We start from the raw sequence: 22,800 nt of genomic DNA on the forward strand, positions 1-22,800 counted from the left end.
ATTGCTATGATTGCAATTTATAATAGAAAAGCAATATAAGAATATATATACAATGTTATTGGATGCAGTGATTTAAGGCATAACATTTTAAAAGATCCATGGAAAAGATGCATATTCATTATGTTGATGTTTGTATAATACGATATGTGAATATAGAGTACAGTATAATGTAGGGTAGGCTACTGTATATGTATACTAGCCTATGTACCATAGTGTAGGCTAAGCTAATTCTTGTTATTCAGTTTCTCTTTGTATTGAATTATCATAAGTCACTCTGCATGAACCTCCAGAATTAGTTGATATTAATAATTACTATACCTTGTAAGTATAGAGTATACTATATAGTGTAGGGTAGGCTACCATACGATACATAATACCGAATAACCCAGTGTAGGCTAGGCTATATTCGAGATACGTTTTTTCCAACAAACGATTTTTTTTTTTTTTTTTTTTTGTAGGATAATACCTTTGTTAGCATTTTTATTTTTTTTGTGTTTGAACTATCAAAATAGGCAGTTCTAAGTATTCGCGGATTTTAGCTATTCATGGGGGGTTGTGCGTACGCATCCCCCGCTAATACAGGGGTTTACTGTAGTGACATACTTATGTAAGGGTTAGGTTCCTAAACCTCTTATTTAAGTTGAAACTTTATTTAAGTAAAAGAACCCTCAATTCAAAACCTCTTATAAATACCCTAAACACTGTTCAGTATTATGAAAAAACACCGCAAAGGAAATATAGTAGCAGATGCTATGTGTAACTTTCATAATGATATATGCTTGTGCAGTATGTAAATAAAAGGCAAGTTACGCTCACCAAGTGTAATTTAGCCAGTCCTAGACTGTTTAGAATTGTAGATAAGTAATGATAAACTTGGCATAACAATTGCATCATCAAAACTTGAAGCACAACCGTTAATTCTTCAGTGCAGCGCCTAATATTTTGTAACTATTATTACTGTTGTTGAAAATTGTTTTCTTTACTTATTGGTACACTTCAAATGTGCTGTATAGTAAAAATCTAGCATTACTAAGTTCGCAACTGTACTGTAAAACAGAGTTGTTGAAAACTTAGAGCACATGAGCTTTTTCTTTTATTTTCTAAATTCCCATAACTTGCCAGTTTTTAAATAAAAAAGTGTTTACAAATACTAAGAGCAAAATAAGGCAATATATGTAAAAATCAGATGCTTACAAAATGGAATATTATAGTTAAATCAGCTACACAGTAGAACAAAATTGGAGAAATACAGTGTCTGGACATTGGTAAATGTCCCACACTACAATTAGTCCCAATCCATCAACTTTGTCCACTGAATATATGTAGCATTATTTGGGATGAATCTTACCTACTGTTAAAGATAGCTTATATTGTTGTGCTGATAGGCGAGTCATCATTCAAACAAAAGAAGGAGGTCGAATTGCTGACCCAGATGACTGTCTAGTACACCTGTTTTCCACAAGGTGTATTTCGAACATTTTACTTCTTGTCAGAATCCTCCTTACCACTACTGTGCTCATGCGCTTGTATGCAATATATGTACGTTAAAAAAAATTGTAAAATTAAACTCTATAATTCATTGTTGTAGATAATAAACATCAAATATAAGTACTCACTAACTACAGTATATTAGTAGATATAAGAACATATGTACAGACAAACAGGCCTAGCTAGAGTCCCAGCTTACATAGTACAATCAGCTGATGTGGGGTAGGCCAAGGATGATGAAGATTTCTTAGGTCCAGGCCTAATAATTGAATTGATGATGTACCAAGTATATCTGTGCTGTTTCTCTTTTGAAATTCCCATATATAATTTAATATTCAATACTTATTTTGGCAAAAAAAAAAAAAAAAAAAAAAATCAAGCATTTATCTTTTACATTTCTTTCATGCAAATGTCATATTTTCAGAATCCCTATCATTTTTAGTATATCCAATTAGTAAATTTCTTAGAAATTGCAATATTTATTAGTATACTCATTAACAACAAACACTTAGACCATCCCTATGAGAGCTGATAAGGTTAACTCAGTGGTCTTGGGTCAGGATAAACTATGTATATGTATTGTCATATGAATAAGAATACATGATTTAGCCATCTCAGCATCCCACAAGTTTGTTTTTTATGTACCTAAGCTTATAGTTCACCATATAAACTCACAGGAAGAGTATTGGTTTATTGGCCAATGCTAGGGCATGTTCAGAATAATTAACAGTATACATGTTACCATTGCTGATGTATAATAACTAAAGTTGTGATACAAATATGATTTAGATTATGATTCCAGGAGCACAGTTTTTACCCAATTCAATGTCATGTATTGATATTTTTATTTTAGCCGTGCTTTTTTTTTTTTTTCATAGGCTATCACGGCACTACTGTGCTTGAGGTTGCAGTCAGATTTCTGGTATATATACCAATACCGAAATTTGTATCATGACAGTAATTGAGTGATTTTGTTCTTCTCAGGGTGATATCTGGGCTGAAAGCACACTACTTGGGTTACGGTGGAGATACTATGCTTGTATGGAAGGAGCCGTGTATGACATAAGTGAGTGGGCAGCGTGCCAGAGTGAAAATTTGAAACATCTCCAAGCAAACACCCACAGTGTTCAATATCGAATTGTTTCTGGAAAGAAGAACCCGCCTTCTAAAAACAATACTCCTGAGTTCCCAAGGTAAGACTGAAATTTTTTTTGGATGAAACATTCTGAAATTAATATTACTTTAATAATAAAATATGTGCACTGTTGTATGTCGAGCTCCAAATTATCCCTTGATTTTTATATGAAGTAAAAAATATTATGACGCATCATCTACGATGTTCAGTTGCAGAGCAATATCCCAGTGAAAGACCTGAATGTGTGTCATAGCGATTTCACAGACAGCGCTCCCTTATAAGGGTTTTGTTTAAAAACAATGGAAAATGAAGGGTAGATACTCTATTACTACTGTAGACTTACACTGATCCAGAAAAAGAGAGGGAGTGAGAGTTTTTTCAAGCCAGGCAGACATACATCTATGATGTGTTTTGAATATTGTAATGATGAGTGTAAATTTTTATTTACCATTCACATAAATGATAATATTGTTATAAAATAACTAATAGTTTTAAAGTTGAAGTTACATGGAGAGAGAAAGATAAGATGCTGTACTCTTAGTGGTGTGGTGTTATTTTAATGTATTAATGTTTGTTATGTATTCCAGTAATATATAAATATAACCTTAATATTAATAAAGTTTCTCAAACAAACTTACAGTAGAAAGCATTGAGTTGTATGACCATAGTCCTTGTGCAAGGGTTTATACTTGACCCCATTGCTGTTGGTGACGCTATACTAGGTGTAGGTGATACCCCAGGTTGTTTTGTGATAATTTTCTAAAGGTTCAAATTCCATCTTATTCACTGGTAAGTATAGTAATATAGGCCAGATAACTTCACCTTTATAAGTATGTTCTAAATTTGCCAAATACAAAAATATTGAAAAGGGTATATAGTAATCCCTCATTTCTGAACAACCTCCAGATTAACCACAAAAGATGAACAACAGCACACAGTCTAAGTGTACTTTTACCACATTACCCAAGATTGCCTTGTTGTTTACATTTGTGATGCAAAGTTTCTATGTACATGTAGTAAAATAGAAAATTAGCATACCATACTAATTTTATGCTCTCTCTCTCTCTCTCTCTCTCTCTCTCTCTCTCTCTCTCTCTCTCTCTCTCTCTCTCTCTCTCTCTCTCTCTCTCTCTCTCTCTCTCTCTGGGTTATTTTTATAGTAACCATATTTCACTAGGAATGTAAACTTACCAAAGCATTGTAAAATAATGTTGCTTAATGCAAGAAAAATAGGGAGTAAACAGATATATGATTGCTCACAAAAGTTCAATTTACATGTAATTAACAATGAACTGAGAATATTTTCATGTAAATTTATTTTCAGTATGATACTATATTAATGACATACATAGGCAGCCATTAATGCTGTAGTAAAAATAATTTATTTCAAATACAGTTTGGAAAAGTTATTAACCATTACCTACTTTAGGATAGGTAATTGCTTATTTGTGTTAAGATTTTATATCATATATTTTTCTTTCTATCACTATAGCATAATATTTAATAAATTCATAATTGTGCATATATTAGTAAAATACACTATTATATACCATACTTATGTAATATTTAATCATTAGCAATGCCTATGTTGCTAAATAAAAATTTGTCATTATAGCCATACCTAAATGGAATCCTACAGTTGCATTTATTGGTATCAATTGACCAATTGTGCCGGATTTTATTGTTTTTCTTCAATACCTAGTTATTGAACAGTTGCATTTATTGGTGTCAATTGACCAATTGTGCCAGATTTTATTATATTTCTTCAATACCTAGTTATTGAACATCCAGAAGTCTTTTTTCGAGAGAGAGTGTATCTGAAACATTGTTAAACTTGCATCGAGAGGTATCAAAATCAATTTCATTTCTACCTCCACAGAAAGAGGAGCAGTTGTTTAGTAATGAAGCATTACCATTGCTACATTACTCTGCAAGCAAAGCATAGTCGCTTTTTGTATTATATTTTTTTATTAAAAAACTGTAATTTTGAGCATTTTTGTGTCTGGCAGTTGCTGATTATATATGATTATATACATTAAAATATATACAGTATGTCCCCTGTAATCGCAGGGTTAGGGACCACAACCACCCGCTTTAAGCAAAAATCCACGTTAAGTTGGTATCCCCCTCTAAAAATGCTTATAACTGCCTGTTTAATAGTTCACTGCCTACGTTAATAGGTCAGACACAAAAATACATTAAACTGTCATCCTAAAACCCTTCAATATAATTTCAGAGTCACCTTACAACATTACCCTTAAAATCATATGGCTTACAGCTACATGTGAATACTGTTCAGGCAGAGCCATTTTCTCTTGCACAGTATTGAAGCTGTCCTTTTTTCAGATAGGGGAAACATTGGGAATTCACAAGTAGAGTTAAATACTGTACTTACCATATATACTTGTGTAACGCACGATCTCGCGTATCATGCACACCCCAAATTTTCACCCTTAAAAAATTATTTTATCTCATCTCATGTATCATGCAAGTTCCTTTTTTGAGAGACCAAATTACAATAGATTAACCTCTTTTCCCCCATCTCTTTATGTATCCCATCTTCTAGTTAAATAAGTTTAAAAAAGTAAAAGAGAAAGATAAAAGTATAGTTAGTAAACTTATACTCGCTGCGTAAACGAGTACAGTCAATAAAACCGAACGAGAAACGGCTGTTTTGCTATGAACAACTGAATCGGATAACAACAGCTGTTTTGCTTGCATTTCAACCATCGTACGATAGTAAAAAATTACCGTAGTTATGTTACAAATGACATTAAGTAGAATAGGACTCATATATTTTTACATTACAGTATATCCTTAATCACTATGGAGAAAAGATCACCAAGGAAATATACTGCTAAATTTAAGCTGCAAGTTATAGCTGAAGCTGAGAAAACAATGTCCAATCTGTTAATTATCGTGCATTGGCAACTTGGATGACACTCCCATAAACTTCTATGTGTTTCACCATAAAATTGGAGAGAAAAGTATTTTACTCAAGACTACTGGGCAGGAAAGAACACATTTTACTGTTGTTTTCACACCGATAAAAGATAAATATGTAAAGCTCATGTTATGGTGAAATCGAGTGAAAATGGCAAATGGAATCTGTTGATTTTTTTTTTTTTTTTTTTACACAAAAAGCATGTCCCCAACGCCATTTATTAAAAAACTAAATTTAGTTCACAGCCAGATGTATTTGTCATATTTCGAATGAAAAAACATTGTATAATGAAAAATAACCGTGTCCCATATAAATAGAGTATCTAGAGATTCATTTACGCTAACTAGAAGCAAGAAAATCGCTCTGAATTAAGTTAAATATGTCAAATAAACTTACCGTGTAATCGTCCTCAGCTAATTTCCAAACCAAAATACTGATTGCTATGTTTGTATTTTATAATACAATAGTAATATGAGAATACATAGTGTTATTGGAGACAGTGAAGTAAAGCATAACTATCTAAAAGATCCATGGAAAAGACACGTATTTGTTGTTTGTATTTTATAATACGATACTAAAATGTGAATATTACATAAGCTAATTTTATGTCTCGTGTATGATGCGACCCCCTTAAAATTAGCTTCAAAATTAGGTCTTCAAAAGTAGCATGGTACTCTTGTATATATGGTAAATATTTAAATATGCATTGAAAAAAATAAATGCAATCAACAATGCTAAAACATCAATGAAATGTTATTTCACTCAATTCTACTGTATTGTTATATTGATGTTATTGTAATATGTACAAAAGAAAACTATCATTCCAACATCTGTAATGTTTACTTTCTCAGAATAAGCTGATTGAGCGTATTACCAAAAGTTTTCTAATTTAGTAATAAATGTTTCTTACTTTTTTGCTAGTAATATTTGAATTGTGCAATGACTATAGTTCAACAGTTTTAATAAGAGTACAGGCAGTCCCCGGTTTACGACGGGGGTTCCGTTTTTACGCCGCGTCGTAAACCGAAAAATCGTCGAAAATCGTAAAAAATCATAAGAAAACCTTACTTTTAATGCTTTGGGTGCATTGAAAACGATGTAAACTGCATTTTTATTGAGTTTTTCATCAAAAAAACCTTCAAATTATGATTATTCTGCCGTTTTGGAGCCATATTTCTTCCGTCGGATCGGCATACGACGCGTCGTAACCCCGGAACATGCGTCGTAAACCGGGAAATAATTTCTGATGAATATATTTGAAAAGCGTTGTAACCTCGGAACGTCGTAAGCCGGACCCGTCGTAAACCGGGAACTGCCTGTAATAGGTGATTGTGTCTTATGGTGAAATGAACTATGATCATCTGTCGAGGTGATTATCTGTCAAATGATGAATTGTCCTAGTGACAAAAAGACCAGTGGTTAAGTGACGAGTGGTTAATTGTCGGCTGATTAAATGATTGGTGGTGAAAAGTCGTGACACCAAGAAACGATATACAGCATTTGCTGTTTTCTTTGGTTGTCCTATAGTGTCTTGTATCTTAATATTCATGTGAATGTAATCATTGCCTGCATTTTATATTGTTACTTCTACTACGTAAGTTTTTACATATAATGGGAGGGAGTGAGTAATTCCATTCTCCCTTTCTGTCAGAGATGAGCACTATGTTTATTATTAAACCAGCACTGAACTTTTTTCTGGTGTCATATTGAACATGTGAGATGCATGTTCTTATTGTGTTCAGTGCTAGATTGTGGTTTTGCAAGTCTTTCATTTTGATGCTTTTTGATGGATATTTTTCTAATCTCAAGCGAGGTTGTGAACTTAGTATTTGCTCAGCAATAGTAAGATATTAGTTGCAAGACCAAGAAGGCACTTTGCTAGACTCTAGCTTAGATTTCCAAAGTGATTTGTTCCTCTATGGAATGTGGAGGTAAGGGCAAAGAAGTTGGTTAGCAAGTAGGAAGAGACTGAAGGGAATAGGTGAAGATTGAATTATAAAAAACAGTGAAGTTGGGGTTGAAGGGATGTTGCAAAGAACTTTAATACTGTCTAGAGTGTGCCACACGAGACACTATGTAAGCAAAACCAACCAACCCCCACATCCTGAAGAGGTGTAATAGATAGATATGAAAGACTGGCGCATGGTAGCTGAGGAGTTCATGGTAGACCATCATGAAAATAAGTACAATATGTACGTAATGATGGACTTGGAACTTGACTTCATCTTGTCATTGAATTTTACAGAAGTTTGAACTAATGATATTAATGAATGCCCTCATATAACCCAAGCTCTTCATGTAAAGAGTGCAGTATTGTTCTCATTTATGAACTGATGTTACATTAATCCAGAAGGAGGAGATCATCATAATTGCAGAAGAGTAGGAACCTTAACTCCTTGACTTGGTCAAACAGTATAAATAAGGTTGGTTCAAAGAAAATAAATGTTGTACATTATCTGTTCTTTTTATTTCAGTGATCCAGATCTGGAGGAATTCTTCAATAACCTATGTAAAGAAAAGTTTGGTAAGAGTTATGCATCGGGAAACAACCAGGCAGGAAACCAGCAGATGCCAGATATGCGTAAAAGGAAGGGCAAGAAGAAGAAGTAGATCTCCTGCATGACATCTTCCAACTGCATATTTTGAATTAGGTACATCCATTATAAAAGGTTAAGAACTATCCACAGTAAAAGCTTATGGTGGCTATTTTGGTTCTGTACTTTGAAGCTGCGGTGTAAAGAAATATGAGCTTGCTTCCTCGACGCACCAGGATTGACTACCGTAGAGGATCCCAGTATATTTCACTATGCAGACCTATTTGCAAGCAGTGCTTTTTTATTTTCCTAGTTGTATTAAAAAAATAAAGAAAAAGTTAAGTTTTATTTTTTTCTTTGATATTGGTTTTCCATGTTGTAAAAGATTTTATAACATTTAACATCAAAGATACAATGTAAAATTTGTTTCAAACCAATCGGTTTACCTTGATTTTAAAATTGCAAGTTGTCAGTTTTAATTTTTTTTTTTTGTACCATGTACTACTGATTGTGGTATTGTTAATTTAGGTGTCAATAGCCATATCTTTTAAATAGCCAAATTATATTATTTGGTGTTTATCCTGAGAAAGTTAGGGCTTTGCAAAATGAATGTAAAATACAAATAAAGGTATTTTAGGCATAAAATGTCCTCTTTAATAGTTCTGTTAAAAGAACTTTTATCATTATTTTGACATAATCAGTTAAAGATTGCATTGCCAGATTTGATAAGAAAATAAAAAGCGTATATATAAATAAATGAATAAATATATTATATATATAAATATGATACTGTACTGTAAACTTCCTTAGGTGGAATTGTAAATTTTGCCTAATTTGGGGGAGGCCTTTGATGATGTGATTTCATAGATTTTATCTAAGTTTTGAGTAGTTTCAAATACATTCACACCTCTATCCAGGAACGACTACCATTGTGTAGTTACACCTTTTTTCTCACATGTGATGGGCAACTGCTGATTATTTTTCTGTTAATATAGAAGCTGTAACTATTGGAGCATGTCATTTTATTACCCTTGCATTATAAATGTAACATCGCCTCCCCTCTGACTCCTATTCCCTTGTAGGATGGTGCCATCAGAAGGCATTTCCCAGGATCTGACTCGTAACTCAGCCGTATGTAGACAAATTTGCTAGGGCTTTTATGCCCCTTTTACTACTACATTCTATCCCAACCTTGTCCGGTAAAAGGAACCTAGCATGCCGCTGAAAATGATTTGGATTACTCTTAGAAACATGATTCCACAACTTGAGAATTCAAGCAGTGATGTGAAGGACTAATGTTGAATTTTGCTCTCGGTGCTGAACCCAGTCTCAATAAACTGATGTTACATATAGCATAGCTATATGCAAGGTATAGCATTGTTCCTCCTTGGTAGGACCCCACTGCAGAACAAATCCATCCTGGATGAAATTACCCATATTGTACTCTATGTAAAATAGTAATTCAGTCAAGTGTCACCATGTAACATAAGGCCACAATTGTGGATGCTCCCAAAGAAGCAACTGAAATCAAGTGTAGCCAACTAGATTCAACTCCCATGAGTTAGGACTGCAGGAAGCAGATAAGTGGTCAACAGTCAGGGAGATGTGAAATACCATTTTAAAAAGACGAACTACATTTCAAATTTTCATGATGGAGTACTGTAAAAAGCCTGGCTCTGAAAAATAATTTGTTCTGATGGGAATACGAACCTACACTTTCATTTGTGGAGCACTCGCCACCATGAAGTGCTGCTGCTTTCTGCTGACTTGAAAAACAAATGCCCATTGGATATATTAACCTTTGACCTGAGATGTGGGTATGGTGTCCGTTTTGCTTACAGCTGGTCATTTTTCTGTTGGCCCTTGGTCTAGCATAGTTGAGATTTGTTTTTGTGTGTCACATGTTCATGCCCTTGCTTATTTTTCGCTGCAGATTCTTGCCCTTCCGTGCCGTTTTCTCCTCTCGTAGCTGTATATTGTTACAATATTGCAGTGTATCTTATTCTTTTTTTTTAGTGACCCTATCGCTTGAGCAACGTCCTTTGTCTGATCTTGTGTGATCGACGTGGCCTGTCACTTTTTTGTGTGTGCTTATGGCTATGGTGGATGATGTGAAACCTGATTATCGTCGTTGCATGGGCTAGGGCAATCCCTGTAGTAAGTTTATGTTTCCGATTGCTGTAGATCCATGCTCTGTTTGTGTTTTGGTAGATATCCTGAATGACTTTTATAAGATCCGTCTAATGAACATACATCCTCAACCTTCGACTTACGGCGTGCCGCTGGTTCTCCATTTGGACTCTTCCAATCGAAAATAAAGAAATTGGAATAACATTAAAAAAATCTGATGTAACAAAATAAAAGAAAAAATCAGCCAGGATCCAACCTTGACCCATTTTGATTCTGTCGGTAGCAAGAATCAGTCAAGATATACTGGAAAGTGAAATGACAAACCATCACTAAAGCATGAAAACTACCCGATATGTAAACATTCAGCAACTGAAATGACTAAGACATATGATAAAAACATGGTTGATCGAAGCGACTGCCAAAAATCGAACAGAATTATCTTTCAATATATACAGATAACTCAAAAGCTGAAAGTAACGAAACTTTATATTATGAGTAGTGTACGAGGAACAATCATATTACCCAAAATAATGAAGATAAAAAATCTGAGAAAAAATCATTAGACTAACGATGCAATACCGTTCAAGATTGTGAAATTATCTTATTACAAACAGAAAACATATATAAACCTCTTTAAAAGTAGCAAAACTGAAATTCAAGGACAAGATCCTCATTTGAAAACCAAAGTTGTGGGTCAAAATAAAGAAGTAAGAACAGTGCCGACAGAAGCAGCAACAGGAACCTTAATTAATATTTTCGTAAAAAAAAAGATAAAAACTACATATGAATCATTTTCACTAAATGTCGAAACGCCAGATGAATGTTACTACCGAAAACCAATACGCAGAACTTACGCCCACTCAAACTGAAATTTGTTCGCTGAAGAGTGTCGTAATGCTATTACTATTTCTACCTTCAAGTAATTTAAACAATTAATGATTGTTAGAGATAATGGTAAAAGCACGACTCGTATGGCACGTCCGTAAAAATGAAATATTGGCACCTCGTCAGTCTGGATCACGCTAGGTCTACTACCCCGCAGGGGGCTAGTGCCGTCAGTGCACCTCGTGGGATGCACTGTAGGTATTACTTAAGGTTCTTTACCGCGTGCCTTCGGCCCCTAGCTGCAACCCCTTTCGTTTCTTTTACTGTATTTCCTTTCATATTCTCTTCCATCTCACTTTCCACCCTCTCCTAACACATGATTCATAGTGCAACCAGAGTAACTGCGGGCGACGGAGGCGCGTCTACCGGCGGGCGCGTAATTGGAGTTGGAAGATGTCAACATGTTAGGGACACAGTTCTGCGCTGCAGTTAATGGGGTATGAGGCTCAACTCCAGTAAAGCGAAAACACTTTTGATTAGCAGATCTCGTGCAGATTTTCCACTCCATCCTCCCCTTCAGGTGGATAGGATTTCGCTAAATGAGTCTGAAGCTTTAACTATTCTAAGTATAACTTTTGACCCACATCTCACTTTTGGGAAACAAGAAAGCTTCGGCGAATGCCGCACGAAAGTTAAGTATTGTTCGTGAGGCCTCATCATAACAGTGATAAAATCAGTGCAACCTGTTTTAGGTCATTTGTGCTTCCTTTACTAGAATACTGTTCTCCAGTGTGGATGTCTGCTGCCGCTTTCCTAATGTTAGCACTTATGACTCGGACCATCGACGGATGGTCTCTTGTTTGTCACTTTTTCATAACTTGCATTTAATAGGGATCTTTCACATTCACAATTAATCCCTGATCCCCTTTTCCTGCTGAAAGCTACCAGATTTCCTGAACAACAGCACCAATATGCAGTAAATGTGCCTCGCTGTCGAACTTCTCAGTTCCAGAGGTCCTTTATTCCTCACACCGCTGGACTACGGAACAGTCTCCCTGAGGATGTCGTGCAATTGGAACTTCAGAAGTTCAAGTGAAAATATTATGCATTACTACCCTAATGCTATTCTCCTTGCATTTTAATACATTTTTACTCATTTATTAATTTATTCTTTTCTTTTTGATAGGTGAGATGTCTTCTTTCTGTATTTCCCATTGCCTTCTCTTGCTCCATTATACAATGGTCATTGTGGGCTTGTTCTATATGAATAGGGTTCATCTGCTGAATAATAATAATAATAATAATAATAATAATAATAATAATAATAATAATAATAATAATAACAGCGTGAAAGCATAAGGCGCGCCGAAGATATCAATAATGCCGCATCTCTCTCTCTCTCTCTCTTTATAAGTAAGTTATAAGTATATATATATATTATTTATATATATATATATATATATATATATATATACACACATATATATATATATATATATATACAGTATGTGTGTGTGTAATGAAATACTGTTTGTCACCTCTCCCTTTTCTCACTCATGTTAATGGTAAATATATTGTTTGTTGATAAATGACTTAATGTTTGTTTTATTCTTCACCCACTTGATGTTTTTCTTCCCCATTATTATTCTTTTACACACACACATATATATATATATATATATGTGTGGTGTGTGTACAATATGTATATATACATAATATGGAAGAAACAAAGTTAATCCAATTTCATCATGGCCTCTCTGCGACTTTGAAGGGAGGATGTAGACAAATCTCTAGGTCTGAGACGCAATTTCTCTTGCTTTTTACATTGTGAGGTGCTGTATGATATTCTTTGCGTGTGCCTATATCTGTGTTTGAATCTCCACTGCTGATGATTTAACTCTATCATTTTACTTTTATGTTTTATCTATTTTTACTTCAGGCAAAGCTGGTAAATCCTTTTTCACGTTCAGCGGTGTTAAAACTGATGACTTGACCATGCTCTGTGTGTAATAATAATAATAATAATAATAATAATCCTTTCACTACGTCATGGATACAGGTACAATTTGATCTTTATAAATGATCACGTACTTCTACAGCTTTCTTTGTTGTCACCCCCAAAATGGTTAACTCATGCATTTATAAGGAAAGAAGATTTTCTTGTTCTCGTGAACCTTCATATGATTCTTGCGATTACACTGTAAAGGTACGAGAGTACGGTCGACGCTATACTGGTGTGCATACGCCTTTTCCTCGTATTTCTTTTGATGCCTTAGCATTTGACGACTTGGCAACTTTCCTCATGATGCATTTGAAAGCGGATCTATGAAAAGGATCTGAGATACCGGTGAACCAGTCCAGTCATATCAAGCTCGCATATAACTATTCAAGCTACTATGTCTGTTAATGCCAAAACAGAATCGTTTCATATTTTAGAATTTTATGAACGTTTTAAAGTAATGCATATTCTAAAAAAAGAAACGCTTCTATATGTATATTTCCAATGACTGAAAGACTACTCGAGATTTACTATAGTAATTACCACTATGATTTATTACTTATCATTTCCCACATATCATGCGTGTTCTACAGTATTCCAGATTAATTTCATCGTCTCTTATCAAGGGATTCAATTTGAAAAAAAGTGTAGCTATTTATTTCAACTAACATCTTAATTTTAGAAGTTAAGTGTCAAGGCTTCCTGATCACAGTCTGTAAATGCTATTATAGCTTAAGATACCTCTAGTTGTACGTCAGTTCTTATATTATGCATAAGCTTTCTGTTCTTATCCCGTTTCATCACTTTGCTGCGAACCCGAGCTGATGATATACGCATCTTGAGTGGGAGCATCGTTCATCTGGCAAGACTCATCGCCCGCTTCCTGACGCCGATTCGACGCTGCAGCCGTGGAGTCAAATCACAAATATTTTAGTTTTAGGTGTAAGTGACAACTCCTTCGTGTGATCTGTTCAGGCACTGGTGACCCGATATGTCAGCGGCATTGTATGGTTAGCGAGTACAACAGTTCAAGTCGGTTGTGTGATGCGAGAGAGAGAGAAATAAGTAGGGAGAAACTAAGTGTCTGCAGTGTTTCTTGGTTCTACCCTAATGGCGGTTAAGCTTCCCACCATGTTATTGTTTATGATGCTTTGTATGTGGACGGGAAGAGTGTTATGGGTTTGTTTGAACTGCTCGTTTCTTATTGTGCGAACACAAACGGCATCGTGGTTCGGTATCTGATGTACTCCCTACATGTCAACTTGTGGATGGGACAAAAGCTTCTCTTGTTAAAGGGGCGTTGGGTCTTGATGCGTCAATAAAGGCCTTCTTTTATGTTCCCCGTAGGTTTTGATGCCCGGGTTCTATCCACTCGCAATATTTGCGTTCGTGCGTACATTTCGTCATCATAGAGATCAGTGTTTTATTCTTGGTAGTTTCCCTCGTTTGGTTCGTTGACGTAAGCCGAGTACCCAGTCCGTGCCTGCTTTATTTAGACATGTCCTGGGCCTGTCCCTCGCTTGTCGTTTGTGACGGTCTGTGACAAAGTTGCCCCAGGAGAAACTGTCATGAGAAAATGGAAGCTTTTCTAAGTCATTTCACGCGGAGATAGGACCTAGGCTAGCCTGTACAAAAACATTGCCACTTCTCCACTTGCTTAGAGCATCTCGGGTCAAGGAGGGTTATTTCATCGGCTTAGCTGCTTCTGCCATTAAGCAGGCAAATCTCTTTTCGGTAATTCTAAGTATTAGCTTCGCGCCTGTTTTTACCTTGGAAACTGGTTTTTTCTACACTTCAGGACTTCTGAAACTGGCGGTGCATTTGTTTGTTGTCAGCCAAATGGAATGCCCCTTCGCCGTGTATAGTACTGGCCCCAGGGGCGGCGGTACCCATACGTTAACAAGTTATTGCACTTGCTGGATGGGATATGAACCGTTCCAAACAGACGTATATACCCGTTTTCTCTTGTGAAGATTGCTTATGGAACCAATGCTTATGGAAACCCCTTGTTGGATAGACTTCAGGGGTTAATTACAGGTTAATTACATTCATGCGACAAAAATTGAATGTAAATCCATAGTTAGCAACCAAAAAACTGTAGAAAAAGTCAAAGTTAGAAGGAAATCGCTGCCGCAGAGCTACTACTTAGATCTACCCCTTTATATCATAGTGTGTCAAAGCACCTCAGTCCCATCATATTTAGTCCTAAACAGATAACCCTACAGGTTAGGGGTCCAAATTCACTGTATTATGCAAAGTTAAGATTAGTAATTTAGCTCCGTGCCTGTTTTTACCTTTTCAACTGGTTTTTTCCACACTTTTAGGGGTTCTGATACTGGCGGTGCATCTCTTGTTGTCTGTCAAATGGAATGTCCCTTCGCCGTGTTTATTACTGGCCCGGGGGGGCTTGGGTACCCATACGTTAACAAGTTATTGCACTTGCCAGATGGAATATGAACTGTTTGAAACAGACGTATATACCTGTGCTCTGTCTTGTGAAGATCGCGTGTGGAAACCCCTTGTTGGATGTACTTCACGGGTTAATTACACTTGAGCGCCAAAAATTAAAGGTAAATTCATAATTAGCAACCAAAAAATTGTAGAAAAAGTTAAGTTAGAAGGCAGTCACTGATGCGGAGCTACTATATAGTTCTACCAAACTATCAAATATTTATTGAATCATGGAAAGCAGTGAAACACTGGGCAGTTTATCTGCTTACAGAAGCAGAGATTGTACAAAAACAAATGGAATAAGGGGGAAAACGTACATAAACAAAACCATGTCTCGGGATGTGGACCCATAGAATTTGGAGAAAATCGTAAATCTCTACTTCTGCAGTCTGAGCAGATAAACTGCTCATTTTTTATATTTATCAAAAAGAGGCTGCTGAAGATCAAGAGCCCGTGCCAGGTCCCTACCTGGTTCGTGGTTCCTAAGCAGTCACTCCACAGACGCAGTTGTGGGCACACTGCACTATTTGTCTGAGGTGCAGAACTTTATTCCCTTGTTATTTTACAATCTCTGCTTCCGTAAGCCCATCAACTGCTCATTTTGTAGGTCTGTCAAAAGATGGAATTGAAAGTAGAGGAGAAACGTAAACAAAAACACACAAGGGAGCAGTGAATTTGGATCCCATAACTGTAGGATTACCCAAAACAGAGCTTTTTTTTTTTTTTTTTTTACAGGGTTTCAGATTTGTTCAAACATCCCAGATTTGTTTTATATTTTAAAAGTATTCATTAGTGTTGTAAATAACAAAATTAGGCCTGAGGCTTGTTTTGCCTCTTGAGAAAATTAAAAAAATCCATGATTTTTCTGTAAGGAAAACTGAAATAAAAAAAAATTTGCTTGTCAGGCTAGCACATAGCCTAGCCTAATTTAGAAACTCATTTGCCATCTCAAAAGCCTAACTATGCTTACTCTCCATATTGCTTATTTAAAACCAGACCCATGCTGACAGTTACTCCAGTGATGGGGCAGTGCAAGCTCTTGGGTGTAACAACAGTTGTACCCTTAAGATAAAATAAATTGAGTATAGGGACAACACAAGGGAGGTTGGGTCTAAATCACTTGTAATATTATTAAAAAGTACAAATTGGTATGGTGGCATTTTACAAATTTTATTTATTTGGGATGAATCATACCTATTGTTAGAGATAGCTTACGCCTTTGAGGTGGTCAGGTGCGGTCAGTATTCAAAACACAAGAACACTTTGCTGACATGGATGGACTTCAGTTCACCTGATCTCCACACTCTTTTCACCTTTGTCACAGACCACTGGTTGTATTCCTGAATCGCCAAAGGATAGGTTCTTTTTCTACTCTATTTCCTTCCCTCTTGTTTCCCCTCTCTTATGATCTTCATCTTCCCACTGTCTTGTCAGTGTTTTTTGATGTTAGTGTGGCCCCTCTTCTTCCACCACCTTGAATATGTCATTTGCAGTGCGTGGTAAATGCTGTACTGGAAGTATTTTCAAAACGTGAACTGTCATCTTCAGGCAGCATAGCATCTTGTAAGGAGGCGGCTGGTAGGTGGGTTGTGTCATGCCTTGCTACTCTCCTCCCACCTTGCTGTATACCACTCTACCTGTCACTGTGACATCCTCGCTCTTTTGGCACATCGGGTATTACACCACGACAGTGTCTCCGCCCTGCTGCCTCCCTTCCACCTTGTTTATGGTTTTGCGCAAGGAGTTGGCTTCTGCCAACCCTGACCCTTTGTTGGCTTTTGTCAATGTGGGATTCAACTATGTAATTACTTGGTAAGTGATTTATATAAAAATGACATTTTTATAAAGTTTTATACACTTAACAAGTAATTACTGAATTGGAGCACTCCCTCCTCCCCTTTTTTTCATGTGGAGTTTGCAGCAAGATAATAGAATGATGCCATTCGCTGTGAGTCGCTCCCACCCTCCTGTTGCAGTGGACGGGGCCTGTCACCCCCACTTAGCAACTGGCACATTACCACGAATTTTGAATTTAGGATGCCGTGTGAGCATAATCATTAGCTAAGTAACTACTGGGTACGTATATATAAAACTATTTTATTACAAAAATGTCATATTTACGAAAAATTCAAATCTCCTAAATGCATTTAGCAACCAGTGGCTGATGATGATGTCGGTAAAACGCAATCCGCTGATGTTTTAAGAAAGTAAACGTTACCAAAATGCAAATGGTGCCTAATTGCTGTGTTCATGAATTATATGATAATGTGACACATGCATGAAATATAACATACAGTATGCTAAACAACAGTTTTATTAAAATTACGGTATCATTATTCTTAATATAATTATTATTTAACTTTTGCCTATGGATATCTGTCATTGTAACAAGCCAACTGGAGCTAATTCTCTCTCTCTCTCTCTCTCTCTTGTCTTTCTCTCTCTCTCTCTCTCTTGTCTCTCTCTCTCTCTCAGACTGTCTATGTTGTTTTTATTGATGATGCCTTTATTTTTTTTTACCACTCTCTCTCTCTCTCTCTCTCAGACTGTCGTTGTTGTTTTTATTGATGATGCCTTTATTTTTTTTTTACAGTTTTCTTATGCCCCCCTTCTTTACAGATAAGGCAGAAAGTGCAAGATGACGGATGGTTTGTTGTCGCTTTGGGAATAACCACAAAACTACATTTTGCCACATATTGTCTACGCTAGAGAGAAGGTAAATACATATGGGTCTCTCTCTCTCTCTCTCTCTCTCTCTCTCTCTCTCTCTCTCTCTCTCTCTCTCACTCTCTCTGACCAGCTGATGAAGAGTTAGAGGAATTTATTTCTGGTGATAGAAATTCATTTCTCTATAATGTGGTTGATTCCACAATAAGCTGTAGGTCCCGCTGCTAAGTAACTTGGTTCTCTCTCTCTAATCTTAAAATAATGCATAATAGATGTATAAAATGGTTCTTTGCTATGCTCTTTCTGCCCCCTTCAGGTCTGGGTCTCTATCTAACCCCTTATACATGAATGATTGGGTCTTCTCCTACTCCTTCCATGCTGTATTTACTACATTTCTGGCCAGCTGTTTGTCATCTATTCTTTCCACATGTCCAATCCATCTTTATGTTTTAGGTTTTGATCATTTAAAAAAAAAATTTTTATTTTTTTTATTTTTTTACAGCTTGATTCCACCTATCTCTAGTAGGCCCTCATCTTAACACAGTCATTCCTCCATACGCCAGCCATGAACTTTAACATTTTTTGAAATTACCTCACTTTTTTGTTACTGTGCCCATGTTTCTGCTACAAAGAGTGGGTCAGGCTTAACATACCCACTGTAAGTCTGCTCTCTGCTAATAGGACATTTTTATCTGCTAATAGGACGTTTTTATTTACCAATGTATAGCTCTCCAATTCTTCCACATAGTTCAAATGTCCCCAGAGAGCAGAAATAACTACCTTTCTAAGTTCCGCACGTCACAACAAGGTAGTGCTGTCACATGGTTCTCAGCTCCCCTTTATTCCACAGTTGTTAATGCATTAACACCATCAAAGGTCTCAGAACTGTGGATGTATTTTGTACTCATGAGTGTCTCATGCGACATCATCTGTTACATTTGGTACCCGGTACAGCATTGACCCTCACACCCTTCCCACAAGCACATGGCTGCTCTCTTGATTGTAGTTTTATACTTCAGTTTCTTTCCAGTCATTGTAAGCTATGCTTTGCTTCTCTTGGTTTTTACTCGTGTCTTCACTCAACTTTTTACCTTTTAAACATTTTTATGTAAGTAATTTACCAAGTAATTACGTAACTGTAGTTTCTAACTAGTTCGGCAGCTAAAATTTGAAAATTCGCGGTAGCCATTCTTTTGTTTTGTGGTAAGTAGATAGTCCCACCCACTTTTGGAAAAGAGGGGAACAACTCAGCAAAGCACTTCAGCTTGTTGCTGCTGGCTGATGACGAGGTTGTTAGCTCTCAGCTAAATTTGGATTTCGTTACTGGTGTTGATTGAGATCAATTTGGTGAAGTATACTTACTTGGTAGCGATTCGGCAATTATTTATTGTTAGGCTTTTTTTTAAAACCTTAGTTCTTTCAATATTTGACAAAATTTTTCCTTACTTTGACTTTTGGTTGCCAACTTGTTGACGATGTCTGACACAAGTACGTCTTCCACTCATTATTGCAGCAAAGGCTGCAGTACGAGGTGTACTTCAGCGAAATATGGCTTGCATACCATTTGCGCTGATTGTAGAGGTCGGTGGGTGCCTTGCCACGGAAAATACAGGACTGTTCATCTCTCCCTTAGGACTTTGTCTTGAACGCTCTGGGTGTTCTCTCTTGCACTGATAAAGGCTTTAGAAGTTCTAGGAGCTAGCATCTTGAACACTCTGGGTGTTCTCTCTTGCACCGATAAAGGCTTTAGAAGTTGTAGGGAGCTAGCCTCTCTTTTTACGTTGGGTGTTTTAATAAAGAGAGAGTAATGGTGTTCATGTGCCACCAAAGGAGTGACTACAGCACAGAAGTCTGCTCTCCTTTTTTCTCCCTTGGTGAAGGATTTTCTGTTCCCACAGTCGTCGGTTAATGACATTGTGTCTCATCTGCGCAAAAAATCAACCCAGGACCTTCTGTCTCAGTCAGCGAGACATCTTAAGGACCCTTCTTCATTTAGTGGGAAGTTGGCCTCTCCTCTACAGCCTCATCCCTTTCGTGGTGGGAGAATGAGGTCTTCCAGACCAAGCTCCAATGTTCACTCTACGTTGCGAGCAGTTAAGAAGTCAGCATCGAGACCCTCATCAAGAAAATGAAGACCTACTCCTCCATGCCCTAGTGGGTGCCAGACTCCATATTCTGGGACAAATGGAGTGAAATGGGAGCAGAACAATGGCTCATACAAGTCCTCAAGGAGGGCTACGCTATCCCGTTCAGGAAAACCTCCTTTAATCAAGAAGCCTATTGTCTTGACCGCCTACTCCTAAGGCTGAGAGAGGTTTGTGGCCCTCACGAAGGAAGTTTCCCCCTTCTCAACAAAAAGGCTCTAGAGATAGTCGAGGATGTAGATTCAGAGGGATTCTACAATCGCCTTTTCATGGTTTCCAAATCATTGGGAGGATGGAGACTGGTCCTGGATGTAAGTGCACTGAATGTCTTTATTCAGAAGACAAACTTCAGAATGGAGACCAATCATTCCAGTCTTACATCCATTCATCAAGGAGACTGGATGGTCTCAATAGATATGCAGGATGTGTACTTTCATCAGGATTCAAGGAAGTTCCTCAGATTCGTTTTCCAGGACCGGGTCTTCCATTTTCAAGCCCTACATTTCGGGTTATTGATGGCCCTTCAAGTTTTTACTTATGTTCTCGCTCCCCTTGCAGGGTGGCTCCATCTCAGGGGGCCTCAATATCACACTCTACCTGGACAATTGGCTCCTTCGCTCCCCAACGAAGGATCAATGCACAGAGGACCTTATCAAGACCCTTTGCTTAGTCAGCAATCTAGGTTTGCTCATCAACCATGAGAAATCCCAACTGGCTCCTTCTCAGGAGATAGTTTATTGGGGATGATTCTGAACTCCAGCTTTTTGGGCTTTTCCATCTCCCAAGAGAGTGGAATCTTGTCTGAAAACCATAGACAAGTTTCTCTCTCTCCAGACTTGCTCTGCCAACAGATGGTGGATGAGTCTCTTGGGAACTCTAGCCTCCATTGAGCAATTCGCATCCCTGGGAAGGCTACACATAGAGTTTTTCAGTTTTTTCTTCAAGCCAGCTGGGACAGGAAATGTCACCCAGACTTGTTCGTGTTCCCTGTAACTCCCGAAATAAAGAAGCACCTGCTCTGGTGGAAGTCAGAAGACAGGCTGCTGGAAGGGAAGGCACTTCTCATCCAGAACCCAGACCTAAGCTTTTATGCAGATGCATCAGACTTAGGCTAGGGAGCTCTCCTAGGAGACAAGGAGGTCTCTGGGAGGTGGTCGCCAGATCAACAGAGGTTTCACATAAATGTGAAAGAGTTAAAGGCAGTTCATCTGGGATTGCAAGCCTTTGCCTTGGAAGTTTCTGGGAAGACAGTAGCAGTCCATTCGGACAATACCACAGTGCTGTCCTGCAAAAGCAAGCAAGAGGGAACGTATTCCTTCTCCCTTTGCTAGACTGCAAGGGATCTTCTACTTTGGACAAACCAGAATCAGACAAAATTAATAACAAGATTCATCCAAGGTAGACATTCATGGACAAACCAGAATCAGACAAAATTAATAACAAGATTCATCCAAGGTAGACTGAATGTCCTAGCAGACCAGCTAAGCAGGAGCGGTCAAGTAATTCCCACAGCTCCAGAAAATTTTTGAGGTTTGTCTTTCAGGGCAAAGTTCACCAGTTTCAGGCCCTTTGCTTCAGTCTGTCCACAGCCCCACAGGTCTTCACTCAGATCCTCACACCTCTTGGCAAATGGCTTCGTCTTCTTAGAATCAAGTTGGGCAGGCTTCACATAAGGCCCCTGCAGTTTTATATGAAGGCGAATTGATGCAGGAAGACCCAGTCGGACTCCTTCATCTTCCCGATCTTGTCGGAGATCAAGGAGGATCTTCAATGGTGTTGTCCAAAGAAAGACTTCAAAGAGGGATATCTTTTCTGCCTCTGCTCCCCAGCCTAGAATTTTATTCCAACACATTTGATCCAGGTTGGGGATCCCTGCTAGGGAGTCGAAGAGTCTCAGGGACTTGGACAATGGAGCAGAAGTCCTTCTCTCTGCTCGTAGCTGGCAAGACTATAGCAGTATACAAGGACAACACCACAGCTTTGTCACATGTCCACGAGCAGCGAGGCTCTCACTCCTTCGCTCTCTGCGAGATGGCGAAAGACAGACCTTCTCTGGGCTGAGCAGAGCCAAGTCACAATCATTCCTGAGGACTGAACATCTTGGCAAACAATTTAAGCTGTTGCCATCAAGTCCTGCCAACAGAGTGGACCTTAGATCCCTAGTCTGCCTCAATCTTTGGAAGCTATGGGACAAACCTTCCATAGACCTCTTAGCAACATTGAGGAATCACCATCTTCCTCTCTTTTGCTCCCCAGTTCCAGACCCCTGCTCATGGGCGAAGGATGCCATGCTTTTAGGTTGGACAGTCTTGGACGTTTATGCTTTTCCTCCATTCGGGTTGGTCAGGGAGGTGATCAAGTTATCTCACCAGAATGGCACAATGACTCTAATTCTGGCCCAGAAAGGAGTGGTTCCCAGACCTGCTGCAACTTCTAGTGTACTTCCCTGAGGCTGCTACCACAAAAACAGTCGCTGCTCAAAT

General features: G+C 37.7%; 2 protein-coding genes across 51 annotated transcripts in view; both read left to right on the top strand.

Annotated features, from left to right (window-relative positions):
- The window catches only part of LOC136848046 (dnaJ homolog dnj-5), a 76,435-nt gene extending 67,322 nt beyond the window's left edge, over positions 1-9,113 (top strand). For all 14 annotated transcript variants that reach the window (XM_067120133.1, XM_067120124.1, XM_067120130.1 and 11 more), the window contains 2 exons: positions 2,473-2,681; positions 8,042-9,113. In XM_067120133.1, coding sequence (XP_066976234.1) covers positions 2,473-2,681; positions 8,042-8,177 — 345 coding nt within the window. In that variant the 3' untranslated portion in view covers positions 8,178-9,113. The remainder of the gene's footprint in view (positions 1-2,472; positions 2,682-8,041) is intronic.
- A 4,709-nt stretch (positions 9,114-13,822) lies between these two features.
- Positions 13,823-22,800, top strand: part of LOC136848048 (zinc finger and BTB domain-containing protein 7B-like) — a 212,859-nt gene continuing 203,881 nt past the window's right edge. For 26 of the 37 annotated variants that reach the window (XR_010855920.1, XR_010855919.1, XR_010855921.1 and 23 more), the window contains exons 1-2: positions 13,846-13,997; positions 18,126-18,222. The gene's annotated coding sequence lies outside the window, so the exon portion shown is untranslated. Of the gene's footprint in view, positions 17,583-18,125; positions 18,223-22,800 lie in introns of all 37 variants that reach the window. The other 11 variants (XM_067120172.1, XM_067120154.1, XM_067120162.1 and 8 more) reach the window with 7 other exon arrangements.

Source organism: Macrobrachium rosenbergii, chromosome 18 (genome assembly GCF_040412425.1).
Source record: "Macrobrachium rosenbergii isolate ZJJX-2024 chromosome 18, ASM4041242v1, whole genome shotgun sequence".
Lineage (NCBI taxonomy): Eukaryota > Metazoa > Arthropoda > Malacostraca > Decapoda > Palaemonidae > Macrobrachium > Macrobrachium rosenbergii.